Genomic DNA, 24,065 nt, shown 5'->3' on the forward strand with positions numbered 1-24,065 from the left:
GATTTAGGGCCCTGTTTACTAAAGTATGCTAGCGTTTTTAGCACGTGCTAACATTAGAGACACCCATATATTCCTATGGGTGTCTCTAGCATTAGAGCGTGCTAATTTTTAGCATGCGCTAAAAATGCTAGCGTGCCTATAGTGCAGCTTAGTAAACATGACCCTTATTTTCTAATGAAGATAATTAACTTGGTATGAACTTCATGACTAATAGTGTGCTGAACTGGACATTGTTGGCACACTTAGGGAATAGAAATCCACGAGAGACGTATGTGTTAGGCGGGGAGAGTCTGATAGGTACGGGCGGAGAGAGGGATCTTGCGGTGATAGTATCTGAGGATTTGAAGGCGACGAAACAGTGTGACAAGGCGGTGGCCGTAGCTAGAAGGTTGTTAGGCTGTATAGAGAGAGGTGTGACCAGCAAAAGAAAGGGGGTGTTGATGCCCTTGTATAAGTCGTTGGTGAGGCCCCACCTGGAGTATTGTGTTCAGTTTTGGAGGCCGTATCTTGTTAAGGATGTAAAAAGAATTGAAGCGGTGCAAAGAAAAGCTACGAGAATGGTATGGGATTTGCGTTACAAGACGTATGAGGAGAGACTTGCTGAACTAAACATGTATACTCTGGAGGAAAGGAGAAACAGGGGTGATATGATACAGACGTTCAAATATTTGAAAGGTATTAATCCGCAAACGAACCTTTTCCGGAGATGGGAAGGTGGTAGAACGAGAGGACATGAAATGAGATTGAAAGGGGGCAGACTCAAGAAAAATGTCAGGAAGTATTTTTTCACGGAGAGAGTAGTGGATGCTTGGAATGCCCTCCCGCAGGAGGTGGTGGAAATGAAAACGGTAACGGAATTCAAACATGCGTGGGATAAGCATAAAGGAATCCTGTGCCGAAGGAATGGATCCTCAGGAGCTTAGTCAAGATCGGGAGGCAGGGCTGGTGGTTGGGAGGTGGGGATAGTGCTGGGCAGATTTATACGGTCTGTGCCAGAGCCGGTGGTGGGCAGCGGGACTGGTGGTTGGGAGGCGGGGATAGTGCTGGGCAGACTTATACAGTCTGTGCCAGAGCCGGTGGTGGGCAGCGGGACTGGTGGTTGGGAGGCGGGGATAGTGCTGGGCAGACTTATACGGTCTGTGCCAGAGCCGGTGGTTGGGAGGAGGGGCAGGTGGTTGGGAGGCGGGGATAGTGCTGAGCAGACTTATACGGTCTGTGCCCTGAAGAGCACAGGTACAAATCAAAGTAGGGTATACACAAAAAGCAGCAAATATGAGTTATCTTGTTGGGCAGACTGGATGGACCGTGCAGGTCTTTTCCTGCTGTCATCTACTATGTTACTATGTTACTATTTAAAATGACTCTGGACAAAACTTTTGCATGAAGGAAGCCCCTCTGTAATTATTCAATACCTGTCTGTAAAAAAAAACTAGTAATAAAGAAGGCAAGTGTATTTTTATAATATACCAATGCAAACCACAAAAATAAAAGAGCAAGTTCCCATATCCCATCTTCTTCTTTTGATGTAGGCACAGGAAAAAAAAAAATAAAAGATTTTAAATGCTTCCAGGTTTCAACCTAATTCATGTTTAATGTGGGATATAGATGTCATAAATAAGTAAATAGATAGATAGATAGAAACTCCGAATGTTGAGCACCTGATTCTCATAACATGATGTCTGTTTTACTGGCCCTTAACAAGGAAAAAAAATCCCTGCACAAATATTACAGTGCTAGGGTGTCCCTATAACAGACCCTCCAAATGATAGATTGATTATGATTTATAACAAATTACAACTCTACCTATGAAAAGTTATTCCGTTATTACACTTCCTCTGTGTACATCCGTATGCTGCACAAGCTAGCATGTTTGAAAATATAAGTGAGACACAGCAGTTCATGGGTTTACTTGCTTGGTTTTGAATGTACGTCGATGACGGCTCCTCAAGGAAGGGGAAACAGAGATCCACCTAAAAGGCTTTAACTTTTAATCATCCTAACTCCATCCATCTACCTCCCCTCCAGCCCTGGGTGCCCTCCTGACACATACCTCAATACATCTCGGTGGTCTAGTGATTTCTTCGAGGAAGGAAAGATCCCCACTCTTTCTTGCCACTACCATGGTATATACCCTCTCACCATCACTCCTTTTTAAAATGGCTGCCAAGACTTCCAGCAGTGGCCGCCACTGGAATTCTCGGCTGCCATTTTAAAAAAGCGGAGAGGAGGGGATCAGAACTGCGGCAGCAGGCAGGAAAGAGTGGGGATTGTCCCTGCCCCCAAAAAGCCACTAGAACACCAGGGTACCTTGAGGTATGTGCAAGGAGGGCACCCTATGCTCAGGGGAGGGAAGGCACTTCCACAGGGTCCATCCTTGTGGAATTCCTGTAGATCTGGATCCATACTCGCAGGATTCCTGCAGACCTGGAGGGGATCCCTGCTCCCATGCAGTTCTCCATCCAGGACCTTCTTGCTGTTCAAAATAGGACTGGCCATAACATTTGAAGCTGTCATTGAGGCTATTTCTTTCACATCTTTGATGGGTGGGAGGGGGTCAATGACCACTAGGGGAGTAAGGGGAGCTCATGCCTTTATTCCTTCAGTTTTTATGGTTTAGTCGTTATTAAAACAGGTATAGATCAAAACATCTTAGTTTCAGTCCTGGATGTTTTTGTTAGTTCCATTATGGTAAAAAAATGTTGAAGTGTTAGGAATGTCCTAATCCCACCCCCAACATGCCAAAAGTTATTTTTTATTTGTTCCAAAAGTACAGACTAGGGGACACTCAAGGAAGTTAAATGGAAATACTTTAAAAACAAATATGAGGAAATATTTTTTCACTCAATGAATAGTTAAGCTGTGGAACTCTTTGCCGGAGGATTTGATAACAGCGATTAGCTTATTTGGGTTTAAAAAAGGTTTGGACATGTTCTTGGAGGAAAAGTCCATGGTTTCTTATTGAGACAGACATGGGGAAGCCGCTGCTTGTCCATGGATTGGTAGCATGGAGTGTTGCCAAGATTTGGGTTTCTGTCAGCTACTTGTGACCAGGCTTGGCCACTGTTTGGAAACAGGATACTGGGCTAGATGTACTATTGGTCTGACCCAGTATGGCTACTCTTACTGTATGTTCTCATGACATGCCCCCTTTTGATTTGGATGCACTGCAGATGAAATGCATAGGTAACATCTGCAAAAGAGGTTTCAAAATAGCAAGAAAAACTGGACCACAGATTTCTTGAATTACTTCAAATAACCCTTTTCAAAATGGCGTCAGATTCTAGATACAATGCCAGCAAAAAATCCACCAATCAAAACAAGGAAAGCAAACTACAGCAAGCCTAAGAGGGCAAAACTTTCACAAAAATGTAGCCCACTCTATACAGGAATTTAAACATTTTGATTATATTGTGTGTAACCATGGTTCCATTGTGTGTAATTGATGGATCCAACGCTGTTCATGCTGTATCAATAAATGATCTAGGTCCCCACCTTGCATTTGTTCTATTGAAAAATAGCATAGTTCTGAAAATTTGTGCCCCATATTTACACAATGTATCACTAACAGCGCTTCTTCAATTTGAAGCGTGTTCCAGAAATTGTATTCGTTGATCCTCACATGCAACTTTCTTGTGGCCTTCCCTAAATAGATTTTATTATAAGTTGAGTGACAATTTGTCTTGGAAGTCAGTTTAAAACTCTTAGAATCCACCATGTTAATAAATTCAGTACATTCGATTGTGAAAGTACAAGTGCTACAATTACTGCATTTAAAATGCCCACCGTTGTCTCTCAATCTCTCTGTATGTACCGGTGGTAAATCTGCTGGGCTCAACAACTCTTTTAAATTATGCTCTCTAGAAAAGGCAACCCACAGTTGATGTTGTTGGAATAGGGGATGCATCTGCATAATGTTCCAGTTTTTCTTAATGAAAACCTCCTGGGCATTGCCGCATAGCTTGATAAAACAAGCCCTAAGCTTTAGTAAAAGAGCCTCTTGGTGGCAACATCTGGGACACTGATTGTGGATTTGATTTTAGACCCTGACTGAGATTGCTTGTTAAGATTATCCTTTCAGAAAATGAATTCGATCTTAATGAACAGAAAAATTAGTCTTTCCAGATGTAGTAAGAGCAACCCAGAAATATTTTAGACAATTTCTCTTGTCGTATCTTAGAGTTTTGCAACTCGGTGCACAATTTTGCTGGAAATTGCACATGAATGTGTTATAAATTTTAGGGGTAGCCAAGTATGTATTCTATGAGCCACAGCATCTTACAGCTTTTTTTGTTGGGAAACAATCTGTTACCATTACTTTCCATGCAATCTCCTATAGTTGAGGCCAATAGATAATTAGTTGTAATGCATGAATAGCTAACAAAGCTTTATTCCATAGCTTTTTTGTTTTCCTTTCTTTTTTAACAAAGTTTTTCTTAGAATAGTGAAGACTTGCAGCCCTTCTGCATATCCTCACAGCTGTAACCGGGGTGACTCCCAAGTCCACCCCGATCTTCCCAGGGCCCTCGCTCCAGGTGCCCAGGGTTTCCAGGTGCTTTTTTGCTAAGACCAGGTGATTCTCAGGGGGAGGAATGCTGGCTTCGGCCTAACCCCTGGTAAGCCTTTCCTTGGCTGAGAGGTGCCCAGCTCTACCACTGGCTGCCTTTCAGGTGCTGTGGAGGACTTGCAGCTCATCTGCATATACTTGCAGCCTTCTCCAGGGTGATTCCCAGGTCCACTCTGATCTATTCAGGGCCTCCACTCTAGGTGACCAGTGCTCCTACCAGGTGCTGTGGAGGACTTGCAACCCTTCTGCATATCCTCACAGCTGTATCCGGGGTGACTCCCAGGTCCTCCCCGATCTTCCCAGGGCCCTCGCTCCAGGTGCCCAGGGTTTCCAGGTGCTTTTTGGCTAGGATCAGGTGACTCTCAGAGGGAGGAATGCTGGCTTCGGCCTAACCCCTGGTAAGTATTTCCTTGGCTGAGAGGTACTCAGCTCTGCCAACGGCTGCCTTTCAGGTGCTATGGAGGACTTGCAGCTCATTTGCATATCTTACAGCCTTCTCCGGGGTGACTCCCAGGTCCACTCAGATCCACTCTGGGCCTCTGCTCTAGGGGCATTATCTCTTTACATTTATTTTTCTGCCAGTTACTACTTATGGCTCCAGTACACTTTTTCTTCTTGGTACTGTCCCTTCCTGTTTCTCCATCTGAAACCACTGCACACTGTAGGAACCCATTGTCCACCCTCTGTATTCATCTCACCATCTCCTTGTTCTCAGCTCTCAACCTTCAACGTTTCCTTCCTTCCATTCATCCATCTAGTAACCATTCCATTCATCCATCATTCATTATCTAGTAACCTTGGGGTCATCTTTGACTCCTCTCTCTCCTTCTCTGCACATATTCAGCAGACTGCTAAAACATGTCATTTCTTTCTCTATAATATCACCAAAATTTGCCCTTTCTTTTCTGGAGCACACTACCAGAACCCTCATCCATGCTCTAATCACCTCTCGCTTAGACTATTGCAACTTGCTTCTCACAGGTATCCCACTTAGCCATCTCTCTCCTCTTCAATCTGTTCAAAATTCTGCTGCACAACTAATATTCTGCCAGTGTTGTTATGCTCATATTAGCCCTCTGCTCAAGTCACTTCACTGGCTTCCTATCCGTTTCCGCATACAGTTCAAACTCCTCTTATTGATTTATAAGTGCATTCACTCTGTGGCTCCTCAGTACCTCTCCACTCTCATCTCTCCCCACATTCCTCCTCTAACCACTAGGCCACTCCGCCACTCCTCCAGTCCACTCCACTCCCTTGAAATTTGGTCATCCCTGTGGGGGGGCAGTATGCAGGTCCCTGGGTGGGGGGAGGTATGTGTGTGTCAGCGGGGACATAACAAAGACGTGGACGTCCTTCTTTCAAACATTTTGGACGTCCTCAACTGACCCCCACAGGGATGGCCAAATTTCAAGGGAGTGGAGTAGTGTGGAAGAGTGGCCTAGTGGTTAGAGCACTGGTCTTGCAATCTAGAGGTGGCTGGTTCAAATCCCACTGCTGCTACTTGTGATCCAAAATCCAAATAAATAAAGAGGGTGTTGGAGGCATAGTAAAGGCATGAATGTCCTTCTCACAGAAACATTCACATTTTGGATGTCCTCAACTGCCTCCCCTTCCCCTCCTTAGGAAGGAAATCGTGTGCAAATGAGCTAACAGCAAGCAGCTAATTTGCATGCAATTTCCTTCATGCATGCCCGTTCCTTTACGGATCGGTAAGGGAAGGGTTTTTTCCATTCAGTTAGTGGGACCAGTGCACTACGAATGCTGGCTCCTCCCACGACCAAATGGCTTGAATTTGGTCATTTCTGAGATGGGCGTCCTCGCTTTCCATTATCACCGAAAACCGGGGACGACCATCTCTAAGGTCAACCCAAATTTCATGATTTGGGCGTCCACGACCGTATTATCGAAACGAAAGATGGACGTTCATCTTGTTTCGATAATATGGGTTGCCCCGCCCCTTTACAGGGTCATCCTTAGAGATGGGCGCCCCCGTTCGATTATCCCCCTCCACGTTAACTTTGGGAGCGAGGAGTTACACCAGCTGAAACCAGTTGTAAATCTTGGTGCACATGTTGGGCATAGATCTGCAGTATTCTATAATACTGTCCAGCTTATTTTTGACAGAGAAAGACACCCATATTTCAACCCAAATTGGGAGATGGGCGACTTTCTCCCGTGGGCGCCCAAATCGGTATAATCGAAAGCCGATTTTGGGCATCTCCAACTGCAATCTATTGAGGGAACGGACAAAGTTGACGGGGGCGTGTCGGAGGCATGGTGAAGGCGGGTCTGAGGTGTGTTTATCGGCTGAGGAGAGATGGGCGCGCTCGGCCGATAATGGAAAAAAGAAGGGCGCCAGAAGCGAGAATTTTGGTCACTTTTTCTGGACCCTCTTTTTCACGAACAAGTCCCCCAAAAGTGCCCCAACTGCCCAGATGACCACCGGAGGGAATCTGAGATGACCTCCCCTGACTCCCCCAGTGGTCACTAACCTCCTCTCACCCAAAAAAAAGAACTTTAAAAACGTTTTTTTTCCAGCCTGTATGCGAGCCTCAAATGTCATACCCAGCTCCATGACAGCAGTATGCAGGTCCCTGGAGCAGTTGTTAGTGGGTGCAGTGGACTTCAGCCAGGTGAACCCAGGCCCATTCCCTCCTACCTGTTACACTTGTGGTGGTAAATGGGAGCGCTCCAAACTGCCCCCAAAACCCACTGTACCCACATCTAGGTGCCCCCCTTCAGCCATAAGTGCTATGGTAATGGTGTAGAGTTGTGGGCAGTGAGTTTTCGGGGGGATTTGGGGGGGCTCAGCACCCAAGGGAAGGGAGCTATGGACTTGGGAGGTATTTTAATTTTTTTTAATTGTTACAAGTGTCCCCTAGGGTGCCCGGTTGGTGTCCTGGCATGTGAGGGGGACCAGTGCACTACGAATCCTGGCCCCTCCCATGCCCAAATGCCTTGGATTTGTTCATTTTTTTAGCTGGGCGCCTTTGGTTTCCATTATCGCTGAAAAACGATACTGCCCAACTCAAATCCGCCTAAATGCGATGCATTTCCCGGCACAAACCGTATTATCGGAAAAAAGATGGACGCCCATCTTTTTCGAAAATATGGTCTGGCCCGCCCCTTCACGTACCCGTCCTCGGAGACAGACACCCATGGAGATGGGCGTTCACATTCGATTATGCCCCTCTGTGTGTATCTGAAGGGAATGCCCTTGACCCAACCATGTCCCTTCCAATGTTACACCTCTTGCAGTACTACGTAGAAACATTTAGGTGCTATTATATAAATGGATGCAAAAGTATGTTTTCACATTGGATTTGCCATTTCTGTTCCATTTTGGCACCTTGCATCCATTAGAAATGCCTTTGCATGCCAAAAACCCTGCATAGACATAGGGCTAGATTCTATATATGGCACCTGAAAAATCCTCATTGAAAAAAAATTCCTAGGTGTATTCTATAAAGCACACCTAAATTTAGGTGTACTTCTTAGAATAAGCCTAAATTTCCATGTTGCTTATAGAATAATCCCCAAATTCTATATATGGTGCCTTAAGTTGTGTACCATAAATTTGGCAGCACAGCCAAATTGTGCGCACAACTTAATTGATTAACAAGCCAATCAGCGGTGATAATTGGTACTTAACCAATTAGCAGCACTAGCTGCCTTTAATTAATTAATTCTATAACATAGTGCTGATAAATTCTAATGTACACAGTCAAAAAGGGGGTGTGGACATGGGCGTGGAATGGGTGACTTGCAGGCATTTTAAAAAAACACGTGCACTATTATAGAATACACCCAATCTGTGCCTAAGTTAGGCGCAGGTATTTAGGCATGATTTTAGGTGGCCTAAATGGATGCACCTAAATTTTAGTTGCAAGAATAGTATGTGAGTGTATTCTATAAACTACGCCTAACTTTGGACGCAGTTTATAGAATCATAAGCACATAAACACTGCCACGCTGGGAAAAGACCAAAGGTCCATCAAGCCCAGCACTCTGTCTCCGACAGCGACCAATCCAGGCCCCAAGAACCTGGCAAAACCCCAAAATCTAATAACGATCAATGAACTTTTCCTTCAGGAATCTGTCCAGACCCCCTTTAAACTCAGCAAGGCCAGCTGCCGTCACTACCTTCTCCGGCAATGAGTTCCAGAGTCTAACCACACGCTGAGTAAAGAAAACCTTTATCCAATTTGTTTTAAACCTACCACATTCTAATTTCATCTTGTGTCCCCTGGTTCAATTATTGTTAGAAAGCGTAAACAAACGCTTCACATCCGTCCGCTCTACCCCACTCATTATTTTGTAGACCTCTATCATAGCACCCCTCAGCTGCCTTTTCTCCAGGCTAAAGAGTCCTAGCCTTCATAACCTCTCCTCATAAGGTAGTCGTCCCATCCCTTTTATCATTTTTGTCACCCTTCTCTGCACCTTCTCCAATTCCTTAATATCTTTTTTTAGATGAGGCGACCAGAACTGACCACAATACTCCAGGTGCGGTCGCACCATGTAGCAATATAACGGCATTATAACATCCTCATGCTTGTTTTCCATCCCTTTTCTAATAATACTCAACATTCTGTTTGCCTTCTTAGCCGCTGCAGCACATTGAGTGGAAGATTTCAACGTCCTATCCACGATGGCTCCCAGATCCCTTTCTCGGTCCGTAACTCCTAAAGTGGAACCTTGCATGACATAGACGTAATTCGGGTTCCTCCCTCCCACGTGCATCACTTTGCACTTGTCAACGCTGAACTTCATCTGCCATTTGGATGTCCAATCCCCCAGTCTCACAAGGTCCTCTTGTAATCTTTCACACTCCTCCCACGATGAGACGACCCTGGATAACTTTATGTCATCTGCAAATTTAATTACCTCACTAGTTACTCCCATCTCAAGGTCATTTATAAATATGTTAAAAAGTAGCGATCCCAGCACAGACCCCTGAGGGACCCCACTAACTACCCTTCTCCATCAAGAATAATGACCATTCAACCCTACTCTCTGCTTCCTATCTTTTAACCAGCTCTTAATCCATAATAATACACTGCCTCCGATCCATGACTCTCCAGTTTCCTTTGGAGTCTTTCATGAGGCACTTTGTCAAATGCCTTCTGAAAATCTAGATATACAATCTCAACCGGCTCCCCTTTGTCCACATGTTTGTTCACCCCCTTGAAAAAATGCAGTAGATTTGTGAGGCAAGACTTCCCTTCACTAAATACGTACTGACTTTGTCTCAGTAGCCCATGCTTTTGTATGTGCTCTGTAATTTTATTCTTAATAATAGCCTCCACCATTTTTCCCGGCACCGATGTCAAACTCACCGTGCTAACCGTGTGGTTTTACAGCACTGATTTTTAAGGTGTCGTATATACAGAATTTCCCCTTAAATGCACTTAGATTTGAGAAACACCCATGACCTATCCATTCCATGCCTATGACCATGTGTCCTTTTCAACTACGGGACTTAGAATTTACATGCATCAGGATGCAGAATATGTATAAACAGTTGTGCATGTAGATTCTAATTAATATCAATTAGTGTTCGTTCATTGGGTAAATCTATCTTATCTGCACCCTTCTCCTCCACTGCTAACTCCAGACTCTGTTCCTTTTATCTTGCTGCACCATATGCCTGGAATAGACTTCCTGAGCCAGTACGTCAAGCTCCATCTCTGGCCATCTTCAAATCTAAGCAAAAAACCCACATTTTTGATGGTGCTTTTAACTCCTAACCCTTATTCACTTGTTCAGAACCCTTATTTTATCATCCTCACTTTAATATTCCCTTATCTCTTGTTTGTCCTGTTTGTCTGTCCTAATTAGATTGTAAGCTCTGTCGAGCAGGGACTGTCTCTTCATGTTCAAGTGTACAGCGCTGCGTACGTCTAGTAGCGCTTTAGAAATGATAAGTAGTAGTATCATTAATTGTTTTTAATTGGCAATTATCAGCACTGATTGGTTTGTTACCTAAGTTGAATGTGCAAATCCATGATATGACCAGATTTACACATGCAAAAAGTTGCAGCTTTATAGAATCCGGGGATAGTGCCTAACATCAGGTGCCATATATAGAATTCTCCTGAAAATGACTTTAATAATTTGTTGAGATGGGGTTTTGTTAATTGTGAGCTATTTTGGCTTTCTTATAGGGATGCTGACATATAACTATTTTCAAATAAATAATATATATAAATATAGAATTATGAAAATTATTATTAGAGAGAAATATTTCAAGTTCTTTATATATTTATTTATTTCTTACATTTGTATCCCACATTTTCCCACCTATTTGCAGGCTCAATGTGGCTTACAATTTTTCCCACATGACTTGTGTCATTTCAGAATACATATACAATTGGTAATATAAATAGAACATGAGTATTAAATAACAGTCGAATAGAAAGGAAGAAAATATACCCAAGGTACAAAAATAAACAAATGGAATCACATATATGACATGCATTAAGGCTTCTATGCACCTAATCATCTCATTTTACATTGCACTCTCATACTTTATGAATTGTAAACCATTTATACTGATAAGGAAACTAACATATTATAGGGTCCTCTTACTATGGTGCACTAATGAATTACTTTGCATTAGGTACCATACAGCTCATAGGTATACAATAGGCTGCACAACATTTAGCGCATGCTAAATCCATTAGTGCACCTTTGTAAAAGGACCACTATGCAACAAATGAAGATGTCTCAGGATTTAAATTATCTATAAACACATCATTTCATATAGAAACACAGAAAAAATGAAGGCAGATAAAGACCATATGACCTATCCAATCTGCCCATCCATACCATCTACTATCCCTGCCTCCCCTTTAAAGATCCTATGCACTTTTCCCAATCTTGCTCCAAAACTTCCACTGGGAGGCTGTTCCACAAATTCACTACCCTATTTGTGAAGGTATTTCTTCAGGTTACTCCTGGGCCTGTTCCCTTTCACCTTCATCCTATACCCCCTCATTCCAGAGGTTCCTTTCAAATGAAAGAGATTTGCCTTCTATATACAGTTATGTATATATGCCACGGAGTTATTTAAATGTATATCTCTATCATATCTCCCCTCTTCCACCTTTCTTCTAGTTAGTATATAAGACGTCCTTTTAACATTATGCATACGATCTGAAAAAAATAATCCAGCAATTCACTCTAAAATATGTTGATGTGCTGGCATTCAAGCAGTATTTTTCTTTTCTAACATAAACTTTGGTACAATAACTGTCAGAGACACAGGATTATGTTGCCATAATGTGAATGTTACTGCTAAAAATCAAGTAATAAACATCAGTAGCTGCCTCTTGTTCTAAATGTGAACTAAATAACTGAAGGAGGAAATAGCTATTATTCCTGCTTGATCAAAAGGACATCACATTAATACCTGCAGTGATTTCTTATGAAGCAGTTCATTGCAAGAGAAAGATTCAATTTGAAACAATATTAGATATCTACACAAGTAGTGTAAAAAGCAGTTTTCAACCTAGATTTACAATCCAAAGATCCAAAGTACTAATCATTTTGTTTTCTCGGTTTTTTTCCCCATTAATACAGAATTGGCCTTTCATGACAGAGAAGTGTGATAAAATGCTTCTCCCCTCCATCAGCCTGAACATGCACACACAGGACTGGTCTTTTCTAATGGTACCATGGTCCATGGCATCTGGTACCTTTCTCCAGGTTGTTGAAGTTTCCCGCTATTATTTCCTTGGGATGCTGTATTATATATTTTGGTTATACCTGGACAATATTTTAAAGACTGTGGGGGTCCTTTTACTAAGGTGCGCTGAAAATGGCTTGCGGTAGTGTAGGCGTGGGTTTTAAGCACGCGCCAATCCATTTTTTAGTGTGCATGTAGCCATTTTAAAATTTTTTGCCGAAAATGGATGAGCGACAAAATCAAAATTGCTGCACGTCAACTGGGTCCACGACCTTACCGCCAGCCATTGACCTAGCGGTAAACTCTCACGCGGTAACCGGGTAGTAATGACCTTCGAGTGACAAATGTCACTTGTCACGCGTCCAATATGCACATCCGAAAATAAAACAAAAATTATTTTTCGGCCGCTCGTATCGGATGTGCAAGAAACATGAAATTACCGCAAGAGCCACGCAGTAACCAAGCAGTAGCTCCATTTTGGTGCATGTTGGGTGGGCGTAGAACCTTATGCAGCTTAGTAAATGTGCCCCTATATGTGTCTGACTAAGCAGTTACCTGAGCAAAGATGGGAATTGAAAATAGTTCACTTTCATAGGTAGAAATGCTATTTCTCAGTATGGGTGTTTTTGTTCAAACCTCCAATGTGTTGGTGTGGCAAAGAAGAGGGCATAATCAGCAATTTCATTGTGAAACTCCTTGCATAAATGTACAGCACCTATCTGGCATCTGTGACAAAGCAGGCACAAAGCCTGTAATGCTGGCCAGCCCAACATATTCAAAAGACAACATGGGCAGGAGTTTCCTCCCTTTAAAAATAAAATGTTTGCAACCCTGTGACTACTATAAAAATTATTGCATGGAAAATGGCACTATTACCTTACCTAAGAAATAATAAATTTGTATAGCATTTAGGAGACCAGTTATTAAAGTTAATTGGAATCATCTGCTAGCATGCATTAATGATCAATGCAGTGGCGTAGCCACAGGTGGGCCTGGGTGGGCCAGGGCCCACCCACTTAGGGTTCAGGCCCACCCAACAGTAGCATACGTTTAGGGGTAGCTGGTGGAGATCCCAAGCCTTATCAGCTGAAGACTTCCCTTTGATGGTAAGCCAAGGTGGAAAGAAGCGTTTTCTCGCCAGCTGAGATACTTTTTTGGTGGTGGTGGTGGTGGTGGTGGTGGCGGTGAAGAACACTTGGTGCCCACCCACTTCTTGCCTAGGCCCACTCAGAATCTGTTGTCTGGCTACGCCCCTGGATCAATGAACATTTTCTGATGATTTAGTAAAATGGGTATTAAAAGATGTTTCTACCAAAGGACCCCACCCCACCCCTTGTGCACACAGTGAGGCCACTCCAGACTAATACCTGCTTGTTTCATTGGTCAAAATTGCCTTGGTTAACTGTGCTTTCTTGTAAGCAATGGATGAGTAGGTGGTGGAAGGTTTGGGAGTTGGGGAAGGTCCATGAAAAAAACTTATTTGAATATTTAGGAGGGGGTTGCAGGTAACTTGATTAGATTACCAGGCCTTGCATAATTTATCTGAGTTGTGGAGGGGGGAGCAATCAATTCAATAGGCATGTTAGCCTACCAAGGAATCCTCCCCCCTCCCCCCCAAAAAAGCACAACTTTTAAAGTGTACTTAAGCTTTGGTGGGTGGAGTTGTTTAATGCTTTTGTTTACATGATTTTAACCAACTGTATATGAATGAAAACTGGTAAGCTGAATAGAATGTATTTGCTTAACACATAGCTTGTTTAAATATTATTTAGATGGCATGAAATTTTTCTGTAGTGATAGTACATGCGTGCCTATGCCAATTTAAGGGGTCCTTTTACTAAGACACGGTAAAAAGGGGCCTGCGGTAGTGTAGGTGCATGTATTGTGCATTCGCCAGGACAGTTTTTACCACATCTGCAAAAAAGGGCTTTTTTTTAATGGGATGGGAAAAGGGCATGCAGTAAAACTGAAACCGCTCCACATCCAAAACCGGCCTGAGCCCTTAAGGCCACCCATTGATCTAGCGGTAAGTTCATACGCTACATGCGCTCCAACTGCCGATTACCGTCGGAAACAACGCACATTGGAGGAAATAAATAAATCATTCATTCAGGCATTATGAGCATGTGCCAAATCTAAAATTACCACCAGGGAGCATGGTAGCCTGCTGGTAGTCTCGTACAGGTGCTTACTGCACGCACGTAGCATCTAATGCACCCTTGAAAAAGGCCCCTAAGCTTGCTTTAACTGCCTTCATTTTCTAACATATCTGTTCAAAGCACATTATAAACACATTAATGAATAGGCTTCTTCATAGTATTTTTGTGGTAGACAGGTAATCATCCATCCTTTTGAGTTAATAAAATGAACTCCACGGGAAGTACCTTGGTATACAGCTTTGAATCCTGGTGAGCCGATGCTGTCATCAGATTGTAAATGGAGCCACATCTGGTTGCTCATGCTCACCACAAGGTCAGGAACACTAGATCCAGTGAGTCTATACATAAAAGTAACAATAAATATTTATTTTAGTATGTATAATGCTTTACAAAAAGAATAAATAAACCCAAGTCCTTGCGTTAAAGTGTTTACAATATATATATATTTATTTATTTATTTAATATGATTTATTTACTGCCTTTTTGAAGGAAATCACTCAAGGTGGTGTACAGTAAGAATAAATCAAACATAAGCAATAGGCAATTACAGCAGTAAAAATATTCAAATAACAAAACAAAGGATAGCATTGTATACTACTTACAATGTCAACACAATACGCAGTAGAACCCTTTAATTCACAGTAAAGGGTATAAGCAAACATAGAACATAGGTAAGAGAGTAAGAAGACGTCAGAGAGTAAGGTGACTAATTTAAAGAAAGGTGCACCTGAGGTCAGTGAGATGGTTAAATATAATATCAGCTAGGGTAGGAGTGGATAAACATGTCCTGCTGCAGTATGTGAAGTCCATTGTCACTCTTTCGGTGTGTGAGTGAGACTAACAGGTTAGTTAGTATAGAGTCACCCAAGGCTTAGGCAACATGCCCAAGTCACAAGGAAATTTGATAGGAAAAGATTTTAATCTTTGAGGCAGTTGCACTAATGCACAACCAACTTTGCAGTTATAAAAGTCTACCACCACACACTGGGACCCTTTTATAAAGCTATGTATACCCTAGTAGCGCTTTAGAAATGTTAAGTAGTAGTAGTAGTACTATGGTAAGCGCTAACATTTGCTTACCAAAGGAAAAAATGACATACTGTGGGGCGCACTAAGGCATCTCATAGTCATTTTGGGATGTGTGCGCACTACCCACGCACTAAAAATAAAATTTAATTTTGCGACTGGAGCGTGTCTGGGGCAGAGATGGGAATGTTCAGTGCTAATTGGTTAGCATAGTTATATTGCTATATGCTAAGATCCAAATTCTATAAATGGTGCCTGAAAAATCAGCACCAAAAAACCATACGCTCAGCACAATTCTATAAACTACACCTAAAGTTAGGTGTACTTTATAGAATACTAGTAAAAAAAGCCCGTTTCTCATTGAAATGAAACGGGCACTAGCAAGGTAATCACTTTCTGCCATTAATGTTTTTAAGGGAAGTTCAAGTGCCCCCATTCCTCCCTCCCAGTTTCCAGGGTCCCCCTCCCTTCTTCCCAGTTCCAGGGTCATCATCCCTCCCTCCCTTCCAGTTCCAGGCCCTCTCCCTCCGAATTTTAAAAGTCATCCTGACTTACCTTGTCGGGGTTACGGTGGACGGCAGCAGCGGTAAAAAGCATACAGGCTCAGCACTTACTTCAGTTTTCCCTTCTCTGTCTCTCAATTCTGGTCCCACCCTCATTTCCTGTTTCCGCAAGGGTGGGACCAGAGCTGAGAGACAGAGAAGGGAAAACTGAAGTAAGTGCCGAGCCTGCACGCTTTTTACCGTGCGAGGTAAGTCGGGATGACTTTTAAAATTCGGAGGGAGGGGGTTTGGAATTGGAAGGGAGGGAGGGAGGGACTCGACCCTGGAACTGGGAGGGAGGGGGACCCTGGAATTGGGAGGGAGGGAGGGGGGATGCTGGAACTGGGAGGCAGGGGGGATGGACGACGACCCTGGAACTTGGAGGGAGGGAACAAACTTCCGGTGGGTGAATATTATATGTAGCCTTCTCTTCCCTTCGAGGGCGGGGCACTGAGAGCAAGTGCGAGGCCTGTGGTTGGTCCCTTCTCCTTCTAACGTCGCGTTTCTTTCCCTGGCAACTATACAGAGTTCCCTCGAGGGCGGGGCGATTACGAACTCTACGAACATTACACGGCTTCATTGCCACGCTGCCACGGAGTCAGCTTCAGAACGTTGGAGGTGCAAATTATTATACTAGATGTGCATATGTTGTTCTTGCAACTAAAATGTAGGTGCATCCATTTAGGCCACCTAAAACCAGGCCTAAATACTTGATCCTAAGTTAGGTACAGATTGGGTGTATTCCATAAGAGTGTACTTAGTTTTTTGAAATTCCCATGACCTGTCCATGGCCACATCCCCTTTTCAGCCGCACACATTAAAGTTATATGCCCTATGTTATAGAATATGCCTAGAATGTGGCATGCATAATACTGCCACTAATTGGTTGTTAAGTATCAATTATCTCACTGATTGGCTTGTTAATTAATTAAGTTGTGCATGCAATCTGGGGGTAAGCGATTAGTGTGTGCTTAGTGCATGAGCCCATAACATCTACACATTGAGTGGGGGTAGAGGCTTGTGCCCTAATAGCCACATGGTAATGCCAAAATTAACATGTGGTCATTAATACCAAAAATAGGAATTTTGGCCATTGGACCCCAGCGGAACAAATGGCCTTAGAGTATGGGAAAAGCCTGCATAAGGATGTGCTAAGGCCACATTTTGCTGCTGTTTGGTAAAAGGGCCCCATTGGCATGTGCTATTTATCTCAGATCCCATTTTATACAATGCAACCTGTTTACTAATAACACACACTAATGCTCTGGTCCACTTCAGTAAAACTAGCAAACAAAATTTATGAGAAAACGTCCATTTGTAGTCAGCTCAATCACAGCAATGTTTTCTCCAGAAACAACTTCACTTCTGACCTCAGCAGTGCGGCTCGCCTATGTTGTAACATTCTTAAATGGCACGACTTATATCCCTACATCATCATCGGTCATTATGGTGATTATTTCCTATCTTTATCTATTACTAACTTTTCCTCATAAAGCAAATTTTATTCAATTTAGATTTTTCTTTCAATTTGTAGAAAAAATACACTCGTCTTTTAGATGTAAATTTTTGCCCAGGGAATGTCTTTCATGTATTTACCATGTCATTTGTTTGCCCCAAATAAAAGGAAAAACAATTAACATTGTAGATTTTATTCCTGTGTCATAAATAGTGCTCCCTCTTCTGAAAGACTATTTATTATTTTCAAACAGTATTTGGTATTTAAAAATAGGTCAAACTCTTGCAGAAGATTGTGCTCTTTTTTTGGAAGTGTGTACATTCTTCTGAAAGAGTAGTTTGTGCTGTTCATGAACAGTGCACACTCTTCTGGAAGAATGCACACTACTAACAATACCTCTCCAAAACAAAAACAACAAACCAAAAATGTAATGTACATTTAGACAGACATCACAGTAAAAATGCTACCCCAACCAGTTAGGGCCAGATTCTATATATGGCACCTAAAATGGCATGGGAGATGAAACAAAATGAAAAAATTTGGGCTGCACACCTTTAACATCTAGCCTAAAAGAATTTTATTATTATGCATTCGAGTGGTTGTGGCAACATGCAAGGAATATAAAAATAATTTTAAAAAATTCACTTGATTGTGGGCATATTTAAATTGCCTGACACAGATGCCTTCTGGCATACCTCCCCTCTGATCCATCTGTGCCAGGAACACTTTTGGTGTGGCTCGAGTGATCAAGCAAAGGTGAATTATTTTGTTGGAATTCTCACATAGTATCTTTTTTCCTAAAATCTAACCTACTGACTTATAAAGTAAGCCCCCTATTAACTGCCACCGCATGTAATGTGGGTGAGGATCCAGAATAAATATAAATAAAGAAGACATGGCCTCAGCAGTGCATCTCCCCCATTTCCCACTCCCACCATGTCCACTTCCCGCAACACCTTTTGGTCCTTTTCTTGATTCTCCCTTGATATCCAATCCCCTGTCCCTGCCCCATGTCTGATCTCCAGTGACACCATTATTACCTCTCCTAATCATCCTAGCATCAAAAACCCACCTCTCAATGTCCAACCCACTCTCTGAGACCAAAACTCCACCCCCAAGCCCTATCCTCTCCCAACTTCCTGACCTCCCTCCTTATAAGGAGACTATTTCTAGGGGCAGAGTTGTCATTTTGTAAGAAAGTGCCAACCTGGGTGACAGGACTGCTGCTGCCCCAAAGCCCTGAACTAAAAATGGAAGATCCCCAGGTGAGGTCCATAGGGGAGTTGAGGACTAAGACAAAGATAGAGTTAAAGAGGGCTGAGTTTTATTTTTTTTGTTACATTTGTACCCCGCACTTTCTCACTCATGGCAGGCTCAATGTGGCTTGCATGGGGCAATGGAGGGTTAAGTGACTTGCCCAGAGTCACAAGGAGCTCCCTGTGCCAGAAGTGGGAATCAAACTCAGTTCCTCAGTTCCCCAGGACCAAAGTCCACTACCCATACCAGGGTGGGGTTTTGATGTGGGGAGATTGAGAGGAAGCATATTGATATCTGGGGAACTGAATATTGTGAGAGAATTGAGAGGGAGGTAATGGTCTCAGGGGGATTGGACATGAGGATAGGGAAGGGGGATCAGAGCAATGTGAGGTGGGATCTAGAGGGAGTGGGAAATGTTGGGTGAAGTGAGCTCTCAGCAAAAGAGTGGGAATGACCATAGTGATGAGCCAGGAAATATTATTCAAATATTTATTGCAGGTATCCACAAACAATGACACGATCAGGATTTAGACAGTCATGCACTGATGTGAGGCCTCTAAAGGCAGCCTTTCACTAATGCAAGGACTCTTCACGGTCCATGTTTCCGCATATGCCTTTTTTAGGAGTCCAAGCAATTAAACCAAGAGTCGATCAATAGCAATCAATGAATCAACCACAGAGTTTAAAATCTGAAGTGCCAAGCGATGCGAAAACAAGCACAATACTGGCATTTGTTTCACTGTTTGTTTTGGCACTGCCTGGCACTTCAAATTTTAGACACCATGGTTGATTCACTGATTGCTATTAATTGGCTCTTGCTGAGCACCCCCAATATTAAGCAAGCCCCTTCACTGTGTCCAGAGTCATTTGTATTTTCTCTGACACCCCTACTCATTTTGAATTGTTGGCGCCTACGATTTAATGCATTTACCCCCAAATTCTATAAATGGTGTTCAAAATTGTACACATAAATTTAATTGAGTAATAAGTCAATTAGTACCAATAATTGGGTGCTATCAATTATTGGTGCTAATTGACAATAATTTGAATTTACGCATACATCTGTCTAGGTGCTATTTTGTAAAGATGAGTGCATAAATTTTTCAGTATGCAACTGAAATGGGGATTGGCCATGGGAGGGGCATGGGTGGGTTAGCAGCATTCACATCAGATGGGAGGGGCAGTGCAGAGGAGAATCGCTGGACATGGAGGGGAGGGCAGGGGAGAGAGGAGAAATTGCTTCGACAAGAGCATTAAAAACATAATCAACATTACAAGATAGCCTTGCTAGCACCCGTTTTATTTTTTTTTTGAGAAATGGGCATGTTTTACTAGTTGTTTCATAATTGAATTTACATCTTGCTCAAAACCATAGACACCAATAGTGTAGACCTCAATTATGATTCTTTAATGGATTCTTCAAGAATAGATGAGATATTATTCAAAGAGTTGAGCAGATACTTGGTCCACCTCCACCCCTCATCCTGAGTATTTTTAGAGGAAACAGACAAATAATAAATTCTGTTAATTTCCCTTCTGGGGAAAATCATGCATTGTAAAATTAAATGCTGTATTTACTAAGCTGCATTAGCTGATCACATAATTAATGCGAAGCATTTTTATGATCTCTTTTCAAATAAGAGTCTTCATGTTTTGTAATCCATAACGCCTGAAGGGGATTCCCATCCAGCTCAACTTGGATCACAAAGTTCCATATCCCTGGTTGAGGAGCATCAAATTCAATTATAGGAATGTGGACTCCATAGACTCACACCCATACTGTCCTCTTCTACTAATGGGCATTTTTGTCCCAGTATCCCTTTCCTTTACAACTGAAACAAGTACAAGGGTTCAACTGGCAAGGCCAGGATGGCATGGGACACATTGTCCTCAATGATTGCAGTGCCAAGTATTCCATTCTACCTTTCTGAGTTCCTGGGCTTTAGGAAGGTTTCTTCTCCCTCAGTCTAGGACTCTAAGGCACAGACTGAGCATGATGGAAACCTTCTGCTAACTCCAGAGCACTATACAATGTCAGTTAAGATATTGGCATACCCACAACATCATGGATGGGCTCAAACCACCAAATAAGCGCTTCAGGAGAATGGCCTTGGCTATCTCCATCCCTGTCTTCCCTTCTTGGTTGTAACCACTTACAAGTTACTTCCTTAATTTGATAGAAAAAGCTTTGGAGACTCTCTTTTAGATGAAGGACCCCTTTCCAGAATTACTGCTGATACATATCTGGGTTATACTCTGACCATTTCAAGATGGCAGCCTTCACATAAGAATATAAGGATCACCCATCTGGGTTACCTGATGCTAGGTTCCTTAGGAGTCAAAACCTAAGGAAAAGATCTAGGCGTTATTATAGACAATATACTTAAATCTTCTGATTAGTGTGCAGCGGCAGCCAAAAAAGCAAACAGGATGCAAGGAATTATTAGGAAAGGGATGGAAAATAAAGATTATTATAATGTCTCTGCATCACTCCATGGTTTAACCTCACCTTGAGTACTGCATTTAGTTCTGGTCACCATATCTCAAAAAAGAGTTCAGTTTGGAAAAGAGATGTCTGAGAGGGGATATGATTGACAGCTATAAATTCCTGAGTGGTGTAGAATATGTAAAAGTGACCAACTTTTCACTCTTTTCAAAAGAGGGGAGACTTAATGAAGTTACGTGGAAATACTTTTAAAACATATAGGAGTATTTCTTTTTTCACTCCATGAATAGTTAACCTCTGTAACTCATTGCGGGGAGATGTGGTAGCAGAAGTTCGTGTATCTGGGTATAACAAAGGATTAGACAAGTTTAATTTGTCAAGGTAGACATGGGGAAGCCACTGTTTGCCCTGTGATTGGTAATATAAAATGTTGCTACTATTTGGTTTCTGCCAGGTACTTGTAACCTGGATTAGCCACTGTTGGAAGAATACTGGGCTAGACTGGCCAATGGTCTGACCAAGTGTGGCTATTCTTGGGTTCATGTGTTAGCATCCCAGAAGGCAGCTTGGTCTCTATCTGTTAAGAGGTTACCTACGTAAGTGGTCCATGTTGTTTCCAGCCACCCAAACATTTGAGAAGTTCTTTCAAAATTCATTGGAAATAATTCAGAATATCCTCAGGGGTCATCTTTGGCAATAGAGGGATTAATTGGTGTCACATGGAAAACAGGCCTCTGAAGCACCAGGGACACTTGAGCCATATAGCACTGTTTTAGAAGTAAAGATTTTTGGAGAGTTTTTGTTGTTCACAATTTAAACTGTAAAACTCACTGCAGCAGTATCTGCTCCTGCTGCTGCTTCTCCACAAGGGCCTGGAGTAGCCTTTCCATTATGATTTGCCACACAAATGCATACTGTAAACACAACAACAAATCCTGCTTGCCCAGCTCTGACCAAATTTCTTCTGATCTCTCTCTAGGGCAGAGTTGATCCCTTTATCCAAAGTTCCTGGTTCTATGCTGTAGCAAGGTCCAAAACCCTAGAGGTTAGTGTATTTGTCTTTTTTTTTTTTTTTTATTCTGGGAAGTGCAGATCTCATTGCCATAACCATATATGATAATGTGAGTAGAAAGGGGTAATAAACCTTTACAGATACAGCTAAACAACAAGTTGAAGGTGAAAAAAAGGTCCTTTAATAGTGTGATACAAACAGAGAAATAGACAGGAACTTCTTCCTCTTGCAGGCTGTCAGCTTAGTGATGCATCTAAAGCAGTTAGGAGCTCAATATCGAACAAAAGTGGTCTAGTTCCTACCAGACCACAGAAGCAGTTCAGTGTATAAAGAGTTGCAAAACAAAACAAAAACCTAAGATTCCTATCTCCATGTTACCCCTGGGGTCCTTCAAAGGAATGCTTTGTCAGCATACTCTGGAGGTCTAATTCTTCCTGGTTTGGGCCTCTGTAGCATGTCAGAGCTCTGAAGGTTTATCAAGCTTGTGTGAACCACACCGTTCCTGTTCTGACCTGACTAAACCATACTCTCTATGCTGAGCCCTTGAGGACTAGGATTCTTATGTGGCCCAGTGAGGAAGAACTGCTAAGAAGAACTGGCAACACTCTATCACAGTTTACTTCTGTAATACTTAGGATAAATCTGTTATAATGCAATACACAATAGGAGCATAAAGGTGATTATGACATTGATAAGACCTTCAGTGTTCATTGAAATATGATTGCATTTTCTTATGGCTAGGGCATTATACTTGCAATCAAATTGAAAGTGTTCCAGAAAAGAGAGAAATAAAATTTTCATAGCTTAAATTGTTTTCAGTAGCAACTTGAATAAGCATTACTCCTGCTTAAATATTAATGAGGATTTGCCATATAGCAAAGGTCAAAAGAATAACACACCACAGTGACCTGATGTGTAAAGTATAAACACTACTCCTGTGATGGGTATCCAAAATTTAACTATTTGTTTTGATCAAAGTAAATCAGGCTTGCAGTGAAATGTCTGATTTTCCAGAACACTCTAAAGGAAATAAAGCACCATGTCAAATTTGCTTCTGGACTTGGTAATTGTTCATGTGTGTGACTTGAATACAAATAGGTAATAATGCATTATTGACCAAGTTAACAGTAAAATTTCATTGGTTACCAATAATGTTATAAACAAATTTACTGAAGGACAAATGTTAGGCATCTACACCGATCCATCTTTTACTGCAAACAAGATTGACTATTCTGTCTAGCTTTCAGTTTCACATGACAATATAATCTGTGTATTTTCACACAGATTATATTGCCATTATATTAAATACTTGAAAACTAGAATGTAGATGCTTTGGTCAGTTTTGTACTGTATACCACATTATATATCTACAAAATACAACAAATGCATCTCTTTGATATGCATATGTTTTGTATTATTAGGATTCATTTACTACCTTTTTGAAGAAATTCACCCAATGTGGTATACAGCAAGGCTAATCCAAACATAAATAATAGAAAATTACAAAGTAAACATTCAAATAACAGCACCCATTATCAGTGACGTTCCTAGCCTTGATGACACCCGGGGCGGATCGCTGATGCGCCCCCCCCCGGGTGCAGCCTGCCCCCCCCCCCCGCGAAATGACACCTCCCCCCCCCCCGGTGAAATGACACCCCCCCCGGGTGCACGCCGCTGGGGGGTGCCACGGCGCATGCCTGTGGGCTCCGAGTTCGCTACGCTAACTTTGCTGGTTCACTGCAGCTCCCTCTGCCCCGGAACAGGAAGTAACCTGTTCCGGGGCAGAGGGAGGGAGCTGCAGCGAACCAGCGAAGTTAGCGTACCGAACTCGGAGCCCACAGGTGCGCGCCGCGGCACCCCCCAACAGCGTGCACCGGGGCGGACCGCCCCCACCGCCCCCCTCCTTGGTATGC

The 24,065-nt window shown here is 42.4% G+C and overlaps 1 protein-coding gene across 1 annotated transcript in view; it reads right to left on the reverse strand.

Moving 5' to 3' along the window:
- Positions 1-24,065, reverse strand: part of CSMD1 (CUB and Sushi multiple domains 1) — a 2,896,277-nt gene that overhangs the window by 1,089,033 nt on the left and 1,783,179 nt on the right. The window contains exon 12 of the mRNA XM_030195161.1: positions 14,639-14,751. Within this exon, the coding sequence (XP_030051021.1) occupies positions 14,639-14,751 (113 nt within the window). The remainder of the gene's footprint in view (positions 1-14,638; positions 14,752-24,065) is intronic.

Source organism: Microcaecilia unicolor, chromosome 3 (assembly GCF_901765095.1).
Source record: "Microcaecilia unicolor chromosome 3, aMicUni1.1, whole genome shotgun sequence".
Taxonomy (NCBI): domain Eukaryota; kingdom Metazoa; phylum Chordata; class Amphibia; order Gymnophiona; family Siphonopidae; genus Microcaecilia; species Microcaecilia unicolor.